At 28.5% G+C, this 23,348-nt stretch overlaps 1 protein-coding gene across 1 annotated transcript in view; it reads right to left on the bottom strand.

The window, feature by feature from the left end:
• Positions 1-23,348, bottom strand: part of LOC136984322 (dynein beta chain, ciliary-like) — a 215,241-nt gene that overhangs the window by 169,501 nt on the left and 22,392 nt on the right. The window contains exons 7-14 of the mRNA XM_067281255.1: positions 22,780-22,947; positions 16,381-16,497; positions 12,667-12,932; positions 10,931-10,999; positions 4,653-4,776; positions 2,233-2,488; positions 1,607-1,854; positions 1,293-1,445 (exon numbers count right to left, since the gene is read on the bottom strand). Coding sequence (XP_067137356.1) covers positions 1,293-1,445; positions 1,607-1,854; positions 2,233-2,488; positions 4,653-4,776; positions 10,931-10,999; positions 12,667-12,932; positions 16,381-16,497; positions 22,780-22,947 — 1,401 coding nt within the window. The remainder of the gene's footprint in view (positions 1-1,292; positions 1,446-1,606; positions 1,855-2,232; positions 2,489-4,652; positions 4,777-10,930; positions 11,000-12,666; positions 12,933-16,380; positions 16,498-22,779; positions 22,948-23,348) is intronic.

Genomic DNA, 23,348 nt, shown 5'->3' with positions numbered 1-23,348 from the left:
AAGAAAAGAATCAGCCCGAAGCGGGACTCGAACCCGCAACTTCTGCTCACCGTGCAGATGCGTTGCCAATTATGCTACCCGGACCTCTGGTCCGATCTCCTCTTCCAGTAAATATAAGCTTATGTTACGACCATCGATGGCCATTACAATGCCAGCTGTAATGGCCAGCATTGTGTAATAAATAAATAAATAAATATATATATATATTTTTTTAATTTTTTTGTGCTGAGTTGCATGACAGGTCTCATTGTCCAGAGTAAATCCAACCATCTTTTGAAATAAATTGAAATTGAATTTTTTTGTCCAAAGATGAAGAAAGAGCAGAGATTATAAAAAATGATATTTTTGTAAAAATATATTTATTTTGTATTGCTATTGTGTCAAATTGCATTTATTGTGTGTTTGACACTCACAAGAGTTCTACCCATGTAATTTTTCCACATGTTTTACCATATTAGTTGAGTCCCGTGGTGCCTAAACTAATATAGCTTTCTTATTACTGATTTATTTCTGCTTCATTTATGAAAATATTTTTATGACTTTTTCAATCAACATGTTTTAGAAATAATATATTATTTTAATGAATTAAAATTTAGTAATTGTAATAAAAATTTTGTTGTTTTATAAAATATTTATTGGTGAAACTGCAAAAATTTGTGTAAATTTTTGCATATTTCTACCTTGTCCTTATACTATACTTCATATGTTTTATAAATCAAATCATTAAACTTAATTTGATTACTGCAATTCCCTGTAAATTTTTTGTAATTTACAGGGAAGCAACATTTGATATGTTTATTTTTCTGTTTATCCAATAAAATTTCAAAAAATAAACATAGTAAACCTGAGAAGGAAGAAAAATTACATAAATAAAAGATAAAATTGTGGTTTTTAGATATGCAATTTCACAATCTTATAATAAAATCTCTAGCCATGCATGTGTTGTGTTCCGTGAGTGATGCACGCAAGGCTATAATATCAAGCAGAAATTAGTATTATTGGCTTAGAGCCCTAAAAGATGCCCTGTCAATCATTTTTCTCACCCAACACATTGCAGAACTAAATCATACATACAGGTTTCTTCAGATAATGAAAACTTCAGTTAATTGGGTTCTACTGTATATTTAGTTTTTTTTAAATTTATTATAGTATTGTTCCTACAAGGCATATCTTTACAATAACTAATAGATCATATATAAAAATTCAAATATGTTGGTTAAGTAAAAATTATATTTTTTAAATTAATTAATTAATGTTATAGTCTTTATTTGACTGATTTAAAAATTAATTACCTGTACAGAGTGTTCATCAGTATTTTCTACTAAATATGATAAACTACATTTGATGACATTAAACAGGCCATTTATAACAATTTTATCTATATATTCTACATAATCCTTCCATTGTTCAGAATTTGTATCAGCTTTAAATAATATTTTATTTTCCTGAAAATAAAACAAAAAATAAATTTTAATGAATCATAACATTTGTTATTATAATACTAGTAATTTTGTATGAAAAAAAATATTTATATTAAAAATACATTAAAATTTTTAAAGTACAAAATTTCTATTTTACAATAAAGATGTTTTGAAAACAAAAATACCTGCAAGATAGCATTTATTTGTTCTCCTGTGGCTTTTATCTCTGCATATCGCTTATTTAGTCTCTCAGTTTTATCTTCTAAATGCAATAATGCATCAGTTTTTTTATCTTTTCTTTCAAAAAGAGGGCATCTGTACCAAGTTTCTATCAGCTTTTGAATATTTAAAAAGTTATGATTAGCAGTAAAAGTTGTATTGTACAGAACTTCTATATCAGTGTATAATTTATTAACATAATCTTCAGCTTCTGTTGAAAAATATTTTAAAATGTTATATTATACAATTATATATATATAAATATATATATATTAATTGCATAAAATCAGAGTTTTTACTTTTTAAATTATTGTTAGGGATGCATCAATAATATATTTATCCTTATTCAATAATTACTAATAATCAATATATGATATTTTAAAAAATAGAATACAATACTTTAGTTCAATACATTAGTTATGTTTTCATAAAACAAATATTTTATTTGAATTTTGTATTTTTAATTTTAAAAACTATAATATCATAAGAATTATTGCTATTTAAAACATTATCTAAAATTTCAAGACTTCCGGTTAAAGTCATCAAATTATATCTTAATAAATCATGTCAAAAATATAAAAATTAAATATACCTTTATTAATCCAAGTTATCTTATTTTCACCTTCATTTATTCTTTTATCCATATTTAAAAACTGTTTAGTAATCAAAGAAAATTCAATTGGTAATAATATGTTTCTTAACCTGTTATACCATTCTGAAATTTTTTTTAATTTCCAAACACATTGATAAAACATATCTGATTTTTCATAAACTTCAATTGCTAGTTGTGGTAGCTCACTATAATTGAGTGCTTTCAGATACTTCACTTCTTTCAAAATACTAGCCAACTAAAAAGAAATATAATATATAAATATGTATATATTCATACATATAAACAGTGTTCACTTTATTATCTATTTATAAAAGATTATACAATAAAATTTTTATATTATATATTTGTGAATTTACAGTTATCATTCTGGCAATTTTGTTAAGAGATATTAGTGTTTAAATGATAATGAGAAGCAAGGAAGCCAAAACCTACGATGACCCATACACATTTTCTACCATGACATCAACTGCAGGATATGATAGCATCTTTTGAGCAGAATTCAACAAAGTGTGCATTCTCCTGTTTTCACTGTCAATCTGCAAATGTGTATAGGTCATGAGTATTGGCGAGTATATGATGCCAATATCCTTATAAAAGAGAAGTTGTTGTTGCTAAGTATTAGCAGACTGCTGTACACATATATGTATTTAATAATTTAAGTATAGGTTTAGTCCTCTCCTTTGTTCTTTGTTTCCTTCCTCCTTTCAGAACTTTTTTTTCTAATGCTTTTCCCTTGGGTGGGATGACTGATTCTGGGAACCACTAGAACAATGGAAGAAAAGAGGCCCTGGGGCCTGTGAAACAAAAGGAGAGGTATTCTTGGGTTGAGCTCTTGAGGAGAGTAGACATAAAAAGTGGGGCTACAAGTTGCGAGTAGGAATGACTGGAGGCTTCGAGTGCCTGAGAAAAAGAGAAAATGTCCTGAGAGAAATTGATATTGCTCTACTTATCTGATGACTCACTTAGTGCACCACTTGCAGCAAGACACCTCCCGCTAAACACCTTATCGTCACTGCCTTGGGATTGCCTTCAAAAGTCTCTTCATTAAAAGATGAGCGCTGAGATAAAGGACTTTTAGAAGACTTTGGTTATTTGAAATGAGAACTTGTCATCTATCTATGTAAGCAGATCCTCTGTATACAATAAACAGATATTTTTCATTAAGGTGCCTTGTATCTGTGCCTCCACCACCACCACCACCACCCATATATGCAAACACTCTTAACCATCCTGACAAGGGATTTAACGATTACCACCTAGTCAGCAAGCTCACATAAAAGTTTAAGTTTAGAAGGTAAATTTCTGTTATTCATCACATTGCTTTCTATTAGAATAAAGCACTTGTTTGAAAGGTGTTAAGAGTGTGTGGAAATTGGGTAAATTGTTTTTGATGAATGTTTTAATTCTGGGTAATGTATAGATAACATTATATTAATTCAGTAAGAAACCTGAATGTTGCTTATTTCTGTTTTATAAAAGAAATATCATGTGCTGTGACAAACAGGTCCCAATGGGCCATTTGCCAAATCTGCCGGTCTGTGCATTCTGTTGTGTACTAGTGCAATTGACTACCTCTTCAGTGTGTTCACAGATGTTCTTTTGACCATCATATCACACATTGCTGGATAATACACATGTTGTGCCCAACATGCATGACAACTGCACACATCAACAAACCAAGGTCAGGCAGCTCCAGGATAGTCCTCATCCCCTAACCATTAACTGGCAATATTCAGCTTGCTATTGACTCAGGTATTTTCTATGCTTTTTCAAAAGTTCAGCTGCCATAAACTGTCACTGATAGCATTTACAGGCTGAGTTGTAAATGCTATCAGCTGGTCTTTATAGCCCAAAACTGAATATCAAATGACCCAATGTATACATAAAGTTATTCATTTGCATAACTCTGTCACCTCTACCAGTCCTGCAATTTGCCCATGGTTATGTGCATTTCTTCCTGGTGTTACAATTTCACTTTTGAGCAGTGTATAAAGGACTAGAAGCATTAATTAATTAATCAATAATTCAGATTTAAGTTATTATGTACCAAAAATAAACTGTCATGTTCAAAAATTTGTCCAAATAATATGTGAAAGATGCCTATTCAGTAATAAAAGTATTTCCACTCAGAAATGTATGCTTCAAGATAAAAAAAGCCAAAATATTTAAGCAATTAAGCACTTACATTCTTAGATTTGATTTAATTAAATCTAAAAGTTAAATAAAAAGATTTCCTTAAATTTAATTTTAAATATTCTATATTAAAATTTATGGTCTCCTTTAAATATTTTTGAATTATTATATTTTCATTTCATAAATAGAAAAATAATTAAAATTTATGCATTTTTAAATTGTTTATATATCATTTAGCAATTTATAAAATAATAAAAAACACTAACTTCTAAATCAAAGTTAGCATAAATATATTCATTTGCATCTCTTGAAATTAAAGGTTGTTGTAATTTTCTTCCAATAACTAAATCAATATCTTTTGTCCATTTTTCAAAATTTGATAATTCAATCCTGTATTAAAAAATATATAAATTAATAAATTTGAAACATTAAAATATTTAAAATGACTATATCTATACTAGTGGTAATATACACTATATTTAAATAAGTAATTTTATAAGTTAAGCATTTTGATCTTGTTATTTTTAGAAAAAAAATAACAATTTAATTTTTAAGAATTATGTAGCATTTAAAACAATACAACTTAATCTCACTTACTCATATACATAAAATCAAAAAATTTTACAGTGCAGAAATGACATTCTGAAAGAAAAATGAAGGTTTCCTGTACTAAAATCACTATCATCATTTTAGTATGAAGTCAGATAGATGGCTTGGTCTTACTTTCCATTCAATAATTTCTAAACAATTATGGAAATTCATCATCATCAAATTTATCCATACATTTTCTAATTTAATCAAAATTGATAGACTGTAGAATTCAATGTGAATTAAATTCAAAATATAATTTTAAATTTACTAGATTAATTCATTCGTTTCTCTTTTCTCATCTAAAATTTAAAACATAACTAACGATTTATCTTAAGAATTTTTATTTCTGCACTTTAAAGATTTCCTTTCTGATAGTATAATTTAATAGAAAATAACATAAAATTTATTATTAGATGTAATCATGTAATCTACAGAATGAAATTACATAAAAAATAAATTTTGAAAATCCTATTAGAAAAGTGAGCAGTATCATGAAGGTTGAGAAAATCGTTAATTTACACAATAAGTTCTCAATGTTGAATGTCACACATATGTGATTTAATAACATTTTTAATTTAATACCAATTTCAAGCATATAACCATAATCTTAAGTACAAACATCAATAATTTTTTTAGTTATTTCTCAAATAACACCTTGTTAACACTTTACTTTCACATTTACGTTACTATAATGCTACTTTAATTTGATTTTATAAAAAAGGACAAAGATATTTTATAAATTAATCAAATGTCTGCATCTCATTGTTAGAATCTGCATTCTCTTCAGACTTACAAGATATATGTTTGAGGTTATGCTGAATAAAATTTCACTACTTTTTGAACTTCTGATCATTTCTGCAGTAGTGTATTACCATTTATTGATTATTTTAGAACTAAATAATTTTATTTTTAATAATTAATTTAAGATAAAAAAACAAAAACTAACTTGTAAGTTCATTTTAACTCATAACTTAGTGAATTCAATGAAAATGTTAATATTTACTAAAATTTAAAGATGAAATAAATAACAATAAATGCAAGGAACTTTATCCTGAATTGACTTTGGAAATCTAAACTAGTGTTTTGCATTTCTTAATGACACTATATTTCACAGTTCTCAACCTGTGATTTTGAAAAAAAACTGTTAGCATAGCAAAATATAGTTTACTGATATTTAATTTTTTTAAGTTTGACAAATCAAATTAAATCATAGAGACTATCAGAGTAAGAGAGATTCAGTTGTAATAACTAAATAAGTAAATATCTAATTACTAAAAATTCATTACACTTATGTAACAAACTAACAAATTTTAAATATATTTTACTATTTTATATCAGTTTAATTTGAATATATAGGGGGCACTTTGACAGTGCAAGTTGTTGCAATGTTTTTCACAACTGTTATGATCTACAATTTGACTGTTTTCAATGAAATGAGTTTACTGAGGGCGTTTTTTCTACTGTCATAATTTCTTTTTTAATTCTGTTCTTTTTACTTATTATTGGAGGAGTTGAACTTAATCCAGACCCAATGTCTCATATACCACCTTTTTCTCCCATGGTAAAGCTTCAACTTCTGCTAATAAATGTCGTCAATTGCCAAGTGAAATAACATTGAAATTATCTTGACTAGACAATTATTTTACATCACATGATATTTTTCCTCAAATACCTCAGAAGATTGTGTTTTCTTGAGGAATGTTTTGATACTATTCTATCAAAATTGGAAGAATTGGCATCAAAGTTCAACTTGTTGTATAATTTTCATAAGGAGTATGAAGAACAACTAACCCAACTGGAGGGAGAAGTTACCAAACTTTCAACTTTTAGAGCTATGTATGGATTATTTTCCTCTTCAGAATAATTATATAGACTCAGTATACAACAATTAGAAGAAAAATAATATTGTCATTTCCAGTTTGAGTGGTAATAATGAATAATTAGTTAATAATGCTAATAGCTTTATTGGGTTGTTTAAAAGACAGAATGGGAAAGCTTATTCCTTTTATTAACAGTTATTGAATATTGAAAACTCAGTTAGTATTGTTTGAGTTCCATACCCAAGCCGACTTATTTTTAAAAATTTAAAGAAAATTCAAGAGTCATCATCTTTCTCATATAAGAGTTTTTGATGATTTGTCATATAGATGACTTAGGTGCAGAAAACTCTTGCCTTTTTTTGAGGAAAATAAATCTCCGAATAAAAGAGCATTTCTGAGGGCCAATTGTTTGATAGTCAGCGATGATAAATTCACTTTTAATCTAGAATCAAATGAATTACAGAAGATTAATACTTTTTAGACAAATCTAGCCAAAAGGGTTAATTGGAACAAATGCTAACAAAAGTGAAAAAACTTTAGTAATGAGAGTGTTGTCTTGGAACTGTCATGGAATGTTGGATTTGACAGTAAATGACCAGGAGTTTGTTTATTTTTTTTTTGTTTGCAAAATTATGTAGTAGTTGCTTCCACTGAGACTTGGTTAACTAACTCTTATAAACAGGTTTTTTTCCTTATTTAATCCAGATTTATTTTTATATAAACAATTTCCTAAAAAACCAATTGGTCCCAATCATCCATATGGTGGTCTTATTCTTGCAGTTTCCCATAAACTAGGTTTTCAGAATTGTTGTTTAACTCTGATGATCTAATAGTAATTAGATTTAATTGTAGGAAAAACTTCTGTTCACTTAATTATAGCTTGATAACTATACTTGTTTATTTGAGAATAGATCTTTATGATGTATTTGGTATTTTTAGCTAAAATGGCAGATTTGCTGAGGAACTTTTCACGAGATGCTATAATTAGTTTAGAAGATATTAATGCTAGAATAGGCAAGAAACTGGATAATTTTTATGCTGTTTAATACTAATGTTTTAAATTCCAAAAGATCAAATGATTTAATATTAAATCAAAGAGGAAAAAGATTTTTACAATTAATTAAGTCATATGGATTATATATTTTAAATGATCGATGTGTCTCAGACTATCTGGCTACATTTACTTTTCTTTCAACAGTTGTTTATCGGTTATAGATTTAATAACAGCAAATATGAATTTATTGGACAGATTATTAGATATTAGAGTTCTTGATATTTTTAATTCTGATCATTTTCTGATTTCAATATTGTGTGGATTTATGATGGATAATGTTTTGACTCAGAAACTTCCAAAAATTTGTTGTATATGGAAACAAGAAAGATTGAATAGTTACTCATTTTTGATCAATTCGTTACATATTTTAGTTAAAGGAACCTTTTTGTTGGATGCACAGAGTTACTATGATGAACTACTGATGACTTTATTAACTTCAGCTTTATGATGTGGAATGGTTAAGAAAAAGATTTCTTTATCATCATTTGAGAAACAATGATTTGATTTCCAGTGTCTTTGTTTAAAGAAAATAGAGAACAGAGTATTCATAAAAACGTTTCATAGAAATAAAACTGGAAACCTATTGGATGAATACTGAAAATTAAATAAAAGTTACAAGTTGCTGTGTAAGGCAAAGAAAAAATTATTTTTGGCTAAAATAAACTCACAACTATTGACAGCTAAAAGTACCAAAGATTTTTGGTCATTAGTTAATAAATTTCAAACTAAGAAATCCTGTAGAAATGCTATAGTCCCTTCAGATTGGTTGAATTATTTAAGGGAGTATTTCGCTGGACCTAATACAGTAATTAATTTTGATATAGGCTTTGGTAATAATGTTCCTCTTTTGGATGATGCTACCACTTTGAGTAAATTGGAAACTGTAATTACAAAATTAAAATCATCTAAAGTTCCTGATCTCAATAACACAAGGAATGAAATCATAAAGTACCTTTCTACAGAAATATTACTAGATACATTGAACATGTTTAATTCCTTTTTGTCTAGTTGCTCTTTTCCTGTATCTTGGAAACAAATTGCTTTAAGAATGATTTATAAGAGAAAAAGTAAGCAGATGCCAATTAATTATAAGCCAATAAACTTTGACATTTTTTCTGCTGAACACATAAAATACATCAGCTTTAAAGCAGGGGTGGCAAACCTTTTTGAAATCAAGAGCGCACTCAATCTAGTATATGATGTCATTGGCATTTGCTGAATACATTCCCATACAAAAATTATTTGACATTGTATTGATTTTTCCTTTGCAACAATTTTTAATTGTATATTTGATATTTTCATGGAACACTTGAAATGGCTTCATGGAGCACCCGAGTTCCACATACCAAGGATTGAGAACCACAGCAATAGAGGGTTATGTCAAAGAGAACCATTGAGTCCTATCCTTATTATTTTGTTTTTAAATGATCTTCCTGACCTTCTGAGAGATTCAAAGCTCTATGATAGATATCTTCTCATGTTGAAATGAATTGTCTTCTTTATGCTGATGAAGTCCTTCTTTTGGCTAATTCAGCTTCTGCACTGAGGGAGAGACTCGATCTTATTTGGCGATATTGTCAAAATAATTGACAATTAATTCGGAAAAGACAAAATTTATGATTTTTCATAGAGGTGGCTTATTAAATAATAAGCCACCTCTTAATAAAATAACAGTTTCAGTCTAGAAAATTGTAAACTGGAAATTGTTCCAAATTTTAAATATCTAGGTATTTATTTTTCTTCACATTTTCCTATCATTTAAGTAAAGGTTTACTTGAAGCAAGAGCTAAAATCTCTAATCTTATCAAATTACTTATTAAAATAAAAGCATCTTCATTAAATAATTATTTTAGATTATTCGATTTCTTGAGTGTTTTTTATGCTTTTGTAGTTTGGGGTGGTCTCTTTGTGGACAGATTTGATAAACTACACTTGTTCTACCTTAAGCAAGTGTTCCATATTAATAGATCTGTCTCAGGATCTGTACTGGGAATAGAATTGGTAAGACCTCCCCTCTTTATTAATTTATTGATAAATTTGTTTCAGTTTTGGAGGAAACTTATTGAATTACTGGAAGACAATTATCAAAAATTGTTATATACGAAACTTTCATGGATTAATAATAATTATTTTTTTGAAGCCATGTCCTGTTATAGTTAAAAGACTATTAAATAATATTGGTCACAAGATGTTAATTTGAGTGAAAGGGATTGGGATTGTGAAACTTTTCTTAATGGAATGTGGACTCCAGCATTATATTTATTATCTAAAACTTGAGTTACAAAATAAAGTCATTTGCTGCACAATTTAGATTAAATAAGTTTACAATAAACTTAAGTGGTAAAATAATTAATGTTTTGTGAGACACTGAATGTTTTTTTATGGAATGACAGTGATGATTATGAAAAAACATCTTGATTCTTGTAATAATATTTCAGATATCCAAGTTGCTACACTGACATCTGATTTTTGTTATAAAATTTTATTCAGTGACAGTTTTTCCATGTTAACACTATATAAATTTTTGTCCGTATATCAGCTTTAACGTAACAGTGTTATTTAACCTCCTTTTGTAATAACTCCCATTATATCAAATAATAAAGCTTGATTGAATTTTAATATATAAACCAGTTAATTTACTTATTTATTGTGTTATTGTATTTATTTTTTTTCTTGAGTAATGAGTTCTAAGAATAATTTGTAAGTTTCCATTTAAGATATGAAAAAGTTAATGATTATATACAACTGAAACTGATTTTTCAATAATCAATCACAATTTTGTTTGTTATAAAAATTATTTTTAATATTTATTTATCAATTAAGTAATGAAGAAAAAAGAAAGCACAATAAAAATGGATTTATGAATGGATATAAATTCAACATATTGGAATTTTATCAAAAACAAACTGTATAATACATAATTTATATAAATTATATATGATACAGTTGAAAGTACTGTATTGAAAGTACTGTATTGTCAAATAATATGTTTATATACTGATATAAACATATTATTTGACAATACAATACTTTAAATTTTAAATTAGTATTATTAGTTTAAAGAAATTATTTTACATACTGCATGAGCAATTTCTTCATATCTTCATGTTTTTTCTTATAAAATTCTATATCAGTTTTATATATAAATCTGTTTAAAAGTAAATATAATATATTATTTCTTAAATAATTAAAAATTAAATTCAGTATTAAGTCAAAAAAATAAACTCTTATTTCAGGAATGTCATTAAAAATTTGATTTATCCAATAAATATAAATTTCATAATATTCAGCTGTTACCTTACATATATCTCTACTAAAATGGTCCCTGTTGTAGTGGCTAAAAACAAAAGTTATAGTTTGCATAATGGCACTTGTCTAACTTGTTCCAATATTGAAAAAATAATAATATTCTTAAAATCTGGCAAAATTTAGATGCAACTCAGAGTTGCTATCAATGTTTGAAATATTAAATTTTATTTTAAGCAAAATACAAGGTAATATTGTACTAAATATTTAAAATTTACAGTTGGTAATTTTCATGCTACAATGCCACAAGATGAACATAATTCTTAACAATGCTCACATAATAGAATATTAGTTGTTATTGGCAAGTATTTTTTCCCTGTAAAGTCTGGATATCTCTTCTGATGATCACTAACAACCTGCAGAAGAAATTTGTTTCACTGTTCGGATGGCTATACAATTGATTGTATCCCCTTGATAAGGTAAACTCAACTATACGTTCTGTATTCTGCCATATCATTAAGCAATTGATGAACCTGATGCATTTTTCTAAGGCAATATAGACAAACTCTGGCCCTCATATCAGAAGACCAGAGTTTAAGATCCAATTCTCTGAGTCAAGACCAAATATGTTGGAAAACCTAAAAGTGTTGGCTGACACAAAACTTCATTTTTCTTCATCTGCCAGTCATGGAAGATTATTTCAAGAGCTACAAATTATGTGTTCCCAAAGATTAGTAGGAATTCATGCTTTATACAAATCCAATAGCAACTTCAACAGCTAAAGTTGCACTATTCCAGATGCAAATGGAAAAACTGAGCCAATTATTTCTTGCTTTGAAGGTACTGTAGCTTATTTCATGGTATTTCATGTGATTGTTGCTTGATTAATCAAACATTCATCCAGTCCTAACAGTAGCCATTTCTTTGTATAATAAAACCGAAAGCAGTTTACACTAGAAACTTACATTGTAATCTCCTAAAGACTTAGTGGGTGATAACTCTTGTGTAAACTACATTCTTTGACTGCCTGAACTCACTGCCTCAAGTGGCCTGAATTTATAGTCTAGTCCCTAGATTGTTCTGTAGGACTCTATAATGTTCCAGAAGGTCTGATATGGACTATTATATAGAATGAGGTAACAACTTTGTTCCCTTACTGCTGTATTTATGTAGGATTTCTATTCCAACAGTGAGCGGTTGTATGCTTAGCATCGTGATATATTGCAATTTTTCAGGTGATGGTAGCAACCTCTAAATATTATTCAAAACTAACCAAATTTTACTAAAATTAATTTTTACCATAATGGTACAATTCAAAACTCTCACCCAATTCAAAATTCACCCTATCCTATTGTTTAAGTTTATTGAAGAAAATTAAAAGAATAATTTCTCAAACATTAGAGTGAATGCTTACATCAAACATCTAGAACAATATATAAATGTATTTCACCATAAAATACAATGCAAATATATAAAAATTAAAGTAAATTTGAATACTACAGTTATTATTTATTATGTGAGTTCCAAAATTTTAATTTAATATTAATTTAATTGATATTAAAAACTTACAAATGTTCTATTTGTGTGAATTCATTTAAAAGAGCAATTAGATGATTTTGTAATTCACGACTCCACTGAATTAATCCTGCAACTGGAGGTAAATTATCTTCAATATCAGGGTATCCATAGGCATTTATGAAATTAATTTGTCTGTCATAAATAAGTTTTATCGTTTCAATGTCTTTATGCATTAAATTTATAATTTTAAGTTGACACTTTTGAAATTCTTTTAGAATAACAGGTCTTCCAATCATAAATAATAGCATATGTATTAACTGAAAGTAAAACAATTATTTATATATTTTACATTAAAAAATCATATAAAATTAATTATTTTATTAACTAAAAAATGTTATCCATGACAGCTTACAAATACAAGCATTTGTGACAGATAAAAACTTTTTGGCTCCTGGTCAGGATTTGATACCACCTGTGGATTCTGGCCCATAGGAAACTTTCTGGGGATTTTATGAGTGAGTGTGAATGGTCTTTTATGGGAATTTGGGGCAAGAGAAAAGAGGAAGAAGTTGAGAGAAAAACAACCTGAAAATGATTAACTCAACTAATGAGTAACTTTAAGACAAAACACATTTAGTAATGACTATCACCCTAACATAAATGGTCAACTAACTCATGAATACACTAATCTATCAATTAATGGGCAAGTATTGAGAGAGAAAGATTACAGTCAGTTTGTGAGGAGTAAATACTTTCTGACTTTAAGGGTTCCCAAATCAAATCATGTTAGGGTTCCAAATAAAATGTCTATATAGTCTAACCACTTAAATGACATATTTAGTCCATTTAGTCCATTGGACACACAAATAAAAAAATGGTAGCTCACTGATCACTTCTTTAGTGGAGAAGAACCTTTTGAGAAGAGAGGAATCACTTCTTCCTCAAGCAATCCTTTTTAATCACCTCCAGGAGATCTCATTGTTGGAAAATCAAATCTTGACTAAATTTGGTAAAATCAATAAAGAAGCTTGTTTATCATCCAATCTGAGATTTTCCCTCAACACTTCCTTGAATGAGTTGAATTCAAAGGAAGATGAATCATTTTAGGTGGAAGCGAAGTCAAAGATACAACCTTATGAACTTCCTTGTTGAATTTAACTTTTTAATAAATATTAATACAGATATTGATTTTTATATCAAAATAGCCACTGTGGACTCTCATACATTGATTAGAAAGTAAAAATTGGCAGTAAACATTGTAAAGACAAGTATATATTATATTAAAATAGTGTTTGTACACTCAAGGCTGTACCACAGCTAGTTAGGCTTCTCTCATGGTCTGTTCCTCACACATGTGCACAACTGATGAAATATCTAAAGAAACAATCTCAAGTGAAGTTCTTGGAACATGGTAGAGATTTGCAAGGTCCTAGGCAAAATTTATTTTTGAGGCCCATTAAAGAGAGATGGAGATAGAAGGCATATTTGTTTAGGTTTACAATAGTATGAACATTTTTAATATAGAAACAGACAGTAGAACACACAATAATGTAATTAAAATGTATACAATAGCTTTACAATAAATTGCAAAATTCAATAGCTGTATAGAAGTTCACCTAAAAAACTGCCCTGCTTTTAGCAGCATTAATTCATTAATTACAGAAAAAAATCCTGTTCTGCAGCAATGGACAAGATCAAAAGTGAAGAAAGTCTCTCTCAACACATTCAGAGGTAGTACTTCATCAATTTTAACTTTGAAAATGATTGTTCTGCAGACACAACAGATATTGCTACAATTATACTTTCAATAATTACCAATTTAATGATTTAAATACTAAAATATATGCGAGGTTGCTGATCAGGAAATCAAATTCAGAATAGACAGAAAGGTGTGGGATCATAAAGTTGTTTGTTACCATTGAGTTAAGATCCAACTTGACAGTTACAAAAACTATTTTATAGACATGAAAGGAGCTTACAGGATTTAGTCAATCTTAGAATTTCTACATCAGCAATGTGCTTTGGGTCTTCCTCTCCTTTCCAAAATAAGCCTCAAAAGAAATAGTATCCATGGTTAGTGAGTGAGAGTTCCTTCAACATCTTGATGGTCCTGGGATGATGCTATTGACATCTAGTAATACAGAAGATGTCAATCCAAAGGAGGAGGTATGGTGACGAATATAGGTATGACACAAAAGTTGGTCTGACACTTGGAACACTCAGGAGATGCCATTTTGTTATTGAAATTTGGGATTTTTAAAAGATTTATCCCTAAATCAAACATTTTGATTAGTCCTGGACTCTCTTCATTTTCCACTGATTGGTCCTTTGTATCTAGGTGAAATTGGACCAGATCAGGTCATGAGAAAGGTTGATCTTTAATGTTCAATTTGACCCCACATCTTGACTCCAACCAAGTAATATTTGGTGAACCTTGAAGCTTTTGCTTGTAATTTTGAAATTTATGTTTTCTTTCATGACATATAAGAATGTAAACTACTTTCACACAACATTTTCTACTGAACAAAACATTCTATTTTCCTCATTTTATCATCACTTTTTCACTTCTACGAGCACTAGGGACAAAGTTTACTTTCTCAGTCCAACATTCCAATATGTGAGCTTGAATCTTACTTGGACCTCACATATACTACCAAATTTGAGAGGCTCCTGCAAGATTCCAGGAACAGACTCCAGTACAGATTCCAGGAAGGGAAGATAATAGGAATAGGAAGAAGAAAGGAAAATATATATTCTAATATAAAATAAAATACAACAGTACAGTACAATAATGGCATTTAGCCACAGAAGCTTATTTTAAGCTTAAATGCATTTTTCACTGCTTGTGCAGTTCAAACTCCTTTTTTTCTTTTTTTTTAACTTTCAAAATATCGAAAAAATTACATTAAAATGCAGCATTAACATTTTGGATAACAACACCTTAAATAAAAATTTTGTAATGATGAATCAAAATGTATTAAGATTGACCAAAACTCTTAAGAGCGATTTTTGTGCAACCTAAGGATATATGTCCAGGGCTTTGGCTGGTCACAACTGCATCAACATTTGACCTACTGAGTAGGGTTTTTGGGATAGAATATCTCTAAGTGTGCCACCAGGAAAAATCCAATGTCAAATACTTTGGATGTAGCACTGTTTATTTGTATATCTTGAAACATTGTCTGTGGACTTATATCTATTTTATTAATCAAAAACTGTTCCCATGTGATAAGTTCTGCATAGCAATTTTTGTGCTTAATTCCAATGAACAAAAGAAAGAAAAAGAAGCAATCAAGTAAAATTCTTTAGGTACTTTGTAGAATATAATACTAATTTAATCCTCCTCTATAAAAGCAATATGTATGTGCTAATATGTGTGGAAATACAATAGGCATAAAAATGACAAAAATAACACCTATTTTGTGGTATTTGTTTTGTTTCTAACTTGCTGTTATTAAATAAAACTTAATAAAATAATTTTTAAGTTTTATTTCAAAATTATGTTATGTCTTAGAATCAAAGAAATAGTTTTAATAACACTGATATAATAAATAATAAAAAATAATAATAAAATAAATAAATAAACATATATATATATATATGCTGTTTTTATCCTTTGTTCAAAATTCATTCAGAAAATATTTAGATATACACTGAAAAACTCAGATAATTAAAAACAAAAAAATTTATTCGTATCATTTTTATTAAATTAATAGAAAAATGTTTTAGTTTAATTTAAAATAATTTTATATTTATTTCACTTACAGAAAATGCTGACTCAGGAGAACTACAATCATCAAACCATCTATACAAAATTGCTCCTAATCTTCTATCCCAATCATAAACTTTTTCTGTAAATTTCTGATTATCTATAGTAAATCTCTATAAACAGACAAAAATTAATAAAAATCATGTTAAATTAATGATATTATTAATAATATTAATTAATTAATATTATAGTTGTTATAATTTATTGTTATTCTTTTCATTTAACAATAAAGACAATCTTTATTGGACTGCAATTTGAAAAAATTATAAACCTATAAATTTCCACTGTTGCCGTCTGTCTGTCTTTCCTTAATCTTGAGAATGGAGTTACATAAATGGAAGATAAGACCAGAAAGGGAAATCTTTAAGACAGGAAACCCCAATTAACTATATATGAACTTCTTGTGCAAACCAGAAGTCATGTTATTTCAATTTAAAAACTTTTCACTGAAAGAAGTTAATAGATGACAGGCACAACTCTATTGTTAAAGGAAAAGTATGATGTACAGGTGCAAGCCACTACTAATTTGAGGTGGAGATCATATATTTTAAATTAAATAAATTAAAAATATAATTAAACATTGCAGTCTGGCATTGTGACTATGTCACAATAAATAATTGCTTGTTTTCTTTTCACATAGTTTTAATGCTACAGAAATAAAATACATGATCTTCCAAAAAAGAATGACACCATTTTAAATTATTGTAATTATGTTAATTATTATCTGAGAATGTTGTAATGTACATTAAAACATTGGAAAACTGTTCAAGTTTCACTTTTGCTGATTACAATTTTTCAATATGTACACTTTGTGTCACATAGTGCATGTCCAACCAATACTCAAATTCTTTCTACACTCACTACAGTCATGTCAAAATATCTTCTCTGTTGTGAAGTTTCCATTTTCATTTACGGCACTTCATAGAAATATTAGACAACAACATGTTTGATGGAACAGGAGATGAAACTTGGACATTTACTCTATTGATTGGTGTACATTGCATATTTCTCATATTATAATTAACATAATTCCAGTAATTTAAAACATTAATATTCATTTTGGAAGACCATACTTTACTAACACTTAAGCTCTTTTGAATGTAGTGAATCAGCTTACAAAATTTACAAAACACACAAAAGGCACAAATATCAACTTATAAAACTAAGACAAGCACTTTCTTTCCAAAAATTTTAACATCTCTAACAGATAAAAATTATGATTTTCATCCATAAAAATATTCATAAATAATATAAAATTAATATACAAGACACTTTCAAAAATTTTCTAGAATTATTACATCCTGCATGAAATAGAACGAATAGACAGGACATTGTATTATCAAAATTTGGAAATATCCATGACATCGGGTGGTGTGTGACCATGTTATTTCGTTTCCAACAGTAGCAAGAATAGTTTGTTTATGTGATGTACAGTACATATAGCATCAGTGGAATTTAAAATGGCACTCATTGAGCAGTGCACAAATAGAAAATTTTGTAATAATTAATATAAACACAAAAATAGTGTGGTTGAGATTACAAGGTGATCTCAGTTTATTCTATAACCACTTCTTATTAAGACCTTGTGAATAATTATTGCTTTTAGAAAGATGTTTTAATAACACTTCTAACTAAGAGGGCCATACTAGTAATTTGGCCAAATTGCATATTGTAAAAACATATGTATTAAATAAAATATCTTTCTAAAAGCAATAATTATCCACAAGGGCTCAATAGTAAGTGGTTATATGAAATCATCCTGTAATCTCAACCACATTATTTTTGTGTTTATATTATTATAAAAACCATCCCTCTTTGTTTCACAATAATGATTGTTATTGGTAACTATCACTTAGAAAATTTTCTGCTTTGCTTCAGAAAGCATCCTCAGATATAGTTAACATTTCAGAAAGTTTACAATAATGCTGCAATGAAGAAATCATAAATGTCTTATTGGCATAAGTGATTCTGTATAGGTTATGTTACTGTTAGCAATGATCCATATATCAAGCATCCCTTAACCTTGACAATTAGTGGAAACATTCTAGAGCATAAGTTACATCATATTTGTCTACACAAGGCTCAAAAAACTTATTTCAATATTTTACTTATTTTATTCCAGAATAGAAAATGTGAACTACAGTATCAGACCTAATCACTTTAGCTGAAACAGATAAACAAAATAGTCACAGGACACAAGATATGGTATTTTCTGTATGATCAGTCATTTGAATGGAAATCATCATCATCTCCCTAATCAATGATAAGTCCTATAGAAAGAAACAAAGAAAAAGTTATATTGAAACATTTTTTTCATTCCTAGAGTATTATTCACCAGGAATTTATTCTGGAAAAGACTGAATGGTTACAAAGGAAATGTACTGTACATGTACAGTACTTGATATCCTTCATTAGCAGAGAAAGGCAACAATAAGAAAATAATCATAAAGATGGAACAAACATGTGGGTTCTCCTTCATGACAATGCTCTCGCATTTCTTCATTTTGGTTAAACAGTATCTAGTAAAGCAAGTTGTAATAATATTGGAACATCCTACATATTTTGCAGACTTGCAGATTTTCACTTATTTTTTTCACTTAAAATCTAAGTTAAAAGAACAGTGATTCACACTGCCCTTTTAACTTTAAACTCTGATGATATCACCACCACTGCATTTTTTAATAGATGTTACAGAACTATCAGAAAATGAGTTTCATGACTACTTTCAACAGCTTTATGAACATATTAGCAAGTGTACAGCCACTAAAACTGACTATTTTGAAGAATATACAGTGTAACTTATTTTATTGTTAACTATTTTCCTAAAATAAACAAAAATTCCAGAAAATTTTTGAAGCCATCTTGTAAAATTTAACAGTAAACTAAAATAAACAATAGTGGCAAAGTTGATAACTGTACACATACAAAAAACAAGCAATTGTGTAGAAACAAAAGGAAATGGATGTATGTAAGTAGTATTAGTATTAGCTGGAAAGACTTCCACAAACAAACTGTCTATGTTGATATGACTTTTATATAAAGATCAGCAAAGTGCAAGCATTAAAACAGTCCTTGAAAAAATTTCACTTGTCCACATAACAATATTTGACCATACTGACTCTGATGTAGCTGATTATGGGTAACATTTAAATAGTAATGTAGAGTTATTGTATATACTTTGTTATGTACAGTAACTCTAGATAAGCATATATAAGAATAATTAGTAGTAGCATATAATTACTGGTTCATGTAAAACTACCCATAATTTTACTGGTATGCAATAAGAAAAAGAATGAAAAACATTGCTCTAAAGCAGAGGTGTCCAAATTATGGCCTGAGGGCAAGACCCAGCCCGACAGGTGATTTTATCTGGCCCACAAAGGTTTTTGAAAAATACTGATTTTTTCACGCAAACCCACTTGATTTTCATAAATGTATATCGAAAATTGAAAAAAATGCAAAAATCATATTTGATAAAAAAAAGGATTTTTAATTTTTAAAAATAATAAAAATGAAAAAATATATACATAAAATTTTACTTAAATTTACTGTCGTAAAAATATTGTTTTGGGCTATTGTTCAGTAACTATCAAATTGGTATGAAGGCAGGCAAATAGCAAAGGTACACGAATACACAGTTTCTGTGGTCTGTCTTTTTATTAGTGAGTAGAGGGGAAAAAGAAAGAATCAAGAGCATTATATGTTGTTTCTCTGTAGTTGAACATCAGGATTGCCTTCTATTGTCTTCTATTCTGTTGCACATGACTCATTTGTAAATTGGAATGTGTAAATTCATATTTAATGTATTACAAATTAATTATTTTGAAGTTTAACATTATTTTTTAAGGTTTAAACATGGAAAGAACAAAAAGAAAAGTTTATAATGAGTGCCACGTTTTTAATGAAGAATGGGGAGTAAAATACTTCTTTCTGCAATTGCAGTCAAAGAATGGCAAAGCTGTATGTGTAATTTGCAATGACACTGTTGCTGTAATGAAGGAATATAATTTATGTCAAAATTATGAAACAAAACATGCTTGAACCTACTCATAATTTAAGGACAAGCAGCATACTAAAAAATTTGAAACAATGTGTCATAGTTTGTGTACTCAGCAAAATTTAGTTAGGAAGGCAAACTCAGAAAATGAAGCATTGACCTTAGTTAGCATGAAAGTTGCTTATTTGTTGGCAATAAAAGGCAACACTTTATGGATGGAAACATCATTAAAAAGTGTATGATGGAAGCTGTTGGTGAGTTGTTCCCAGAAAAGTTGAAACTTTTCAAAATGATCAGTCTTTCTCATAATACTGTCGCTCATCGAACTGACAATATTGGAAGCAATATTCTCCACCAGATTACTGGTAAAGCTCAGCGTTTTACACAATATTCTCTCATGATGGATGAATCAGCTGATGTTAGTGACACCTCGCAACTTTTAGTTTTTGTTTGTGGAGTTGATGACGAACTTAAGGTCATACAAGAGTTAGCCTCCATTAACAACATGCACAGCACAACTGGAGAAGATATCTTCAAAGAAGTACAAAAAACGTTGACAAAGTATAACTTGGACTGGAATCGACTCCAAGGTATGACAATTGATGGAGGAAGAAACATGTCTGGTGCAAACATCAGTGTGGTTGGACAAATTATAAAAGCTTGTGAAGGTGCAGGAGCATCAGTACCAATTTTTCTGCATTGTATTATCCATCAACAAGCACTATGTATAAAACATGTCGATATTGCAACTAGTTTCTGTCATAAATTTTATTCTATCACATGCACTCAATCATCGCCAATTTCGATCTTTTTTCAAACAAATTGAATCCGAGTCCGTTGACTTGTCATATTATACTGCAGTTCAATGGCTTAGCTGTGGAAAAGTGCTGTTGCAGTTCTTTAAGCTTAGAAATGAAATTAATTTATTTCTTGCGAAGAAAAATTACCCTGAACTACTATTGCTGAATGCCGAATGGCCCTGGAAGTTGCTTTTCTGCAGATGTTGTGACACAGGTAAATAACTTGAACTTAAAGCTCCAAGATAAAAACAACTTAATTTGTGATTTATTCGCGCAAATCAAAGCATTCAGGGAAAAGATGATATTGCTCGAAAGTCAGATGAATGAATGTAATTTTACCCATTTCCCATGCTGTGAAAAATTGAATACAGAAACTGATAAACAATTTCCAACCAGATTTGCAGTAAAAGTCATTGTGGATTTAAAATGAGAATATCAAAAGTGATTTTCTGATCTTGACATGAATTCAAAGGAAATTCGGCCGTTTCAAAATCCATTTGACTGCAACGTTGCCAATGTTTCAAGTCAGTTTCAAATGGAAATTATTGATCTTCAAGCTAATGATCAAATCAAGGATAAATACAAGGAAGGAAACTTGGTCAATTTTGCAAATTTTTAAATGCAAAAGAGTTTCCAAATTTAAAGTAATTTGCCTGTAAATTTATTTCTATGTTTGGGACAACCTATGTTTGAGACAACCTATATGTGTCAACAAACTTTTTCGAGGATAAAGTATCTGAAATCAAGTACAGGGCAAATTTATCAGATGATCATTTGCAATCATTGTTTATAATTGGTGTTTCAGATTTTAATCCCAACTTTAAAGAAAATCTTTAGCAAAAAACACAGTTCCATCATTCCCATTAAAAGTTGCATAAAATAATTTTCTAATTATGTATGTTTGTTGTACTGGTGTATCTGTAATTAACTGTAAAAAATAAAATTCAATGCCGCCTTAGTCATAATGAAATTTTTTAATTCACATATTCACGTGGCCCACCACAAATGTATTTAAATACCAATCTGGTCCTTGCAGCAAAAAGTTTGGATACCCTTACTCTAAAGCACTAAATAATATGGGCATCCATTTCTATTATATAGTATGGAAGCAGAAACAACCAGATTTATGATATCCTCATTATAAAAAATTTATCTCAACTATTTTAATAAAAAATTCACGAGTTTTGAAAAGCCTTGGATACAGGAACCTATCCAGCAAGTCTTTACTATATAAGGGCATCCATTTCTATTATGTAGAACAGAAACAGAAAAACCAGCTTCTGTCCAATATCTGCACTACATATCAGAGGTGTTGAGTATAAAGTGTTAATTATAATAAAGACGTTTTATCATTTGTAAATATAGTATATGACTATTAATTACTAATCATGTGTAAACTGTAAACATGTATTGACTTATTAATTATGTGAAAAAAATTTTTTAAATTAAAAATTGTATTTTTCTCTTAAAAATCAAATACATTATGAATTAAAATTATTTAATCTAATTAATAATTAAATTTTAATAAAATTATACAAATATTCATTTATAAATATATTATATGATATGATATATGATGAAATATATAATGATCTTACATCATCATTCACATCAAAAATATCATATGTTGATTTTGAAAAATTTTCCATCCAATTAACAAATTCTTCATAAATATTTTGTATTTGGCAGCTCATGCTATATCCCCTAATGCCACCAATTTCTACTTTTTCCAATTTGCTGTACTCTTGGCATATATGAAAATAATCCTGAAAATTGATTTAATATTTTAAAATATTTTATTCCAAAAATTAATTTATTATTATTTATTATAGTAATTAAATTATAATCTATATATATATATATATATACATACACATATCTGTATCTATGTCTATATATCTACCAATTGAAAGGCCCAATGCAAGTATCAGGGCATACAAAATATATGCCCCAATCCACACACACACACACACACACACACAGGTAGACCTTTACTGCAAATTTCAGGCATTCAGTGACAATAATAAATTCCTATTACAAATGAAAATAATAATATACTGAATGTACTGTAAAAATATAAAATAAATATAAAATAATTTACATTGTTATATTGTTAATTTAAATAATAGCTATGGATGCCCCTAGCTATTATTTAAATTGGCCATTT

This window comes from Centruroides vittatus, unplaced genomic scaffold (genome assembly GCF_030686945.1).
Source record: "Centruroides vittatus isolate TY-2023 unplaced genomic scaffold, ASM3068694v2 contig_913, whole genome shotgun sequence".
Taxonomy (NCBI): Eukaryota; Metazoa; Arthropoda; class Arachnida; order Scorpiones; family Buthidae; genus Centruroides; species Centruroides vittatus.
The sequence above is the reverse complement of the archived record's forward strand: the minus strand, read 5'-3'. Positions and strand labels throughout refer to the sequence as shown.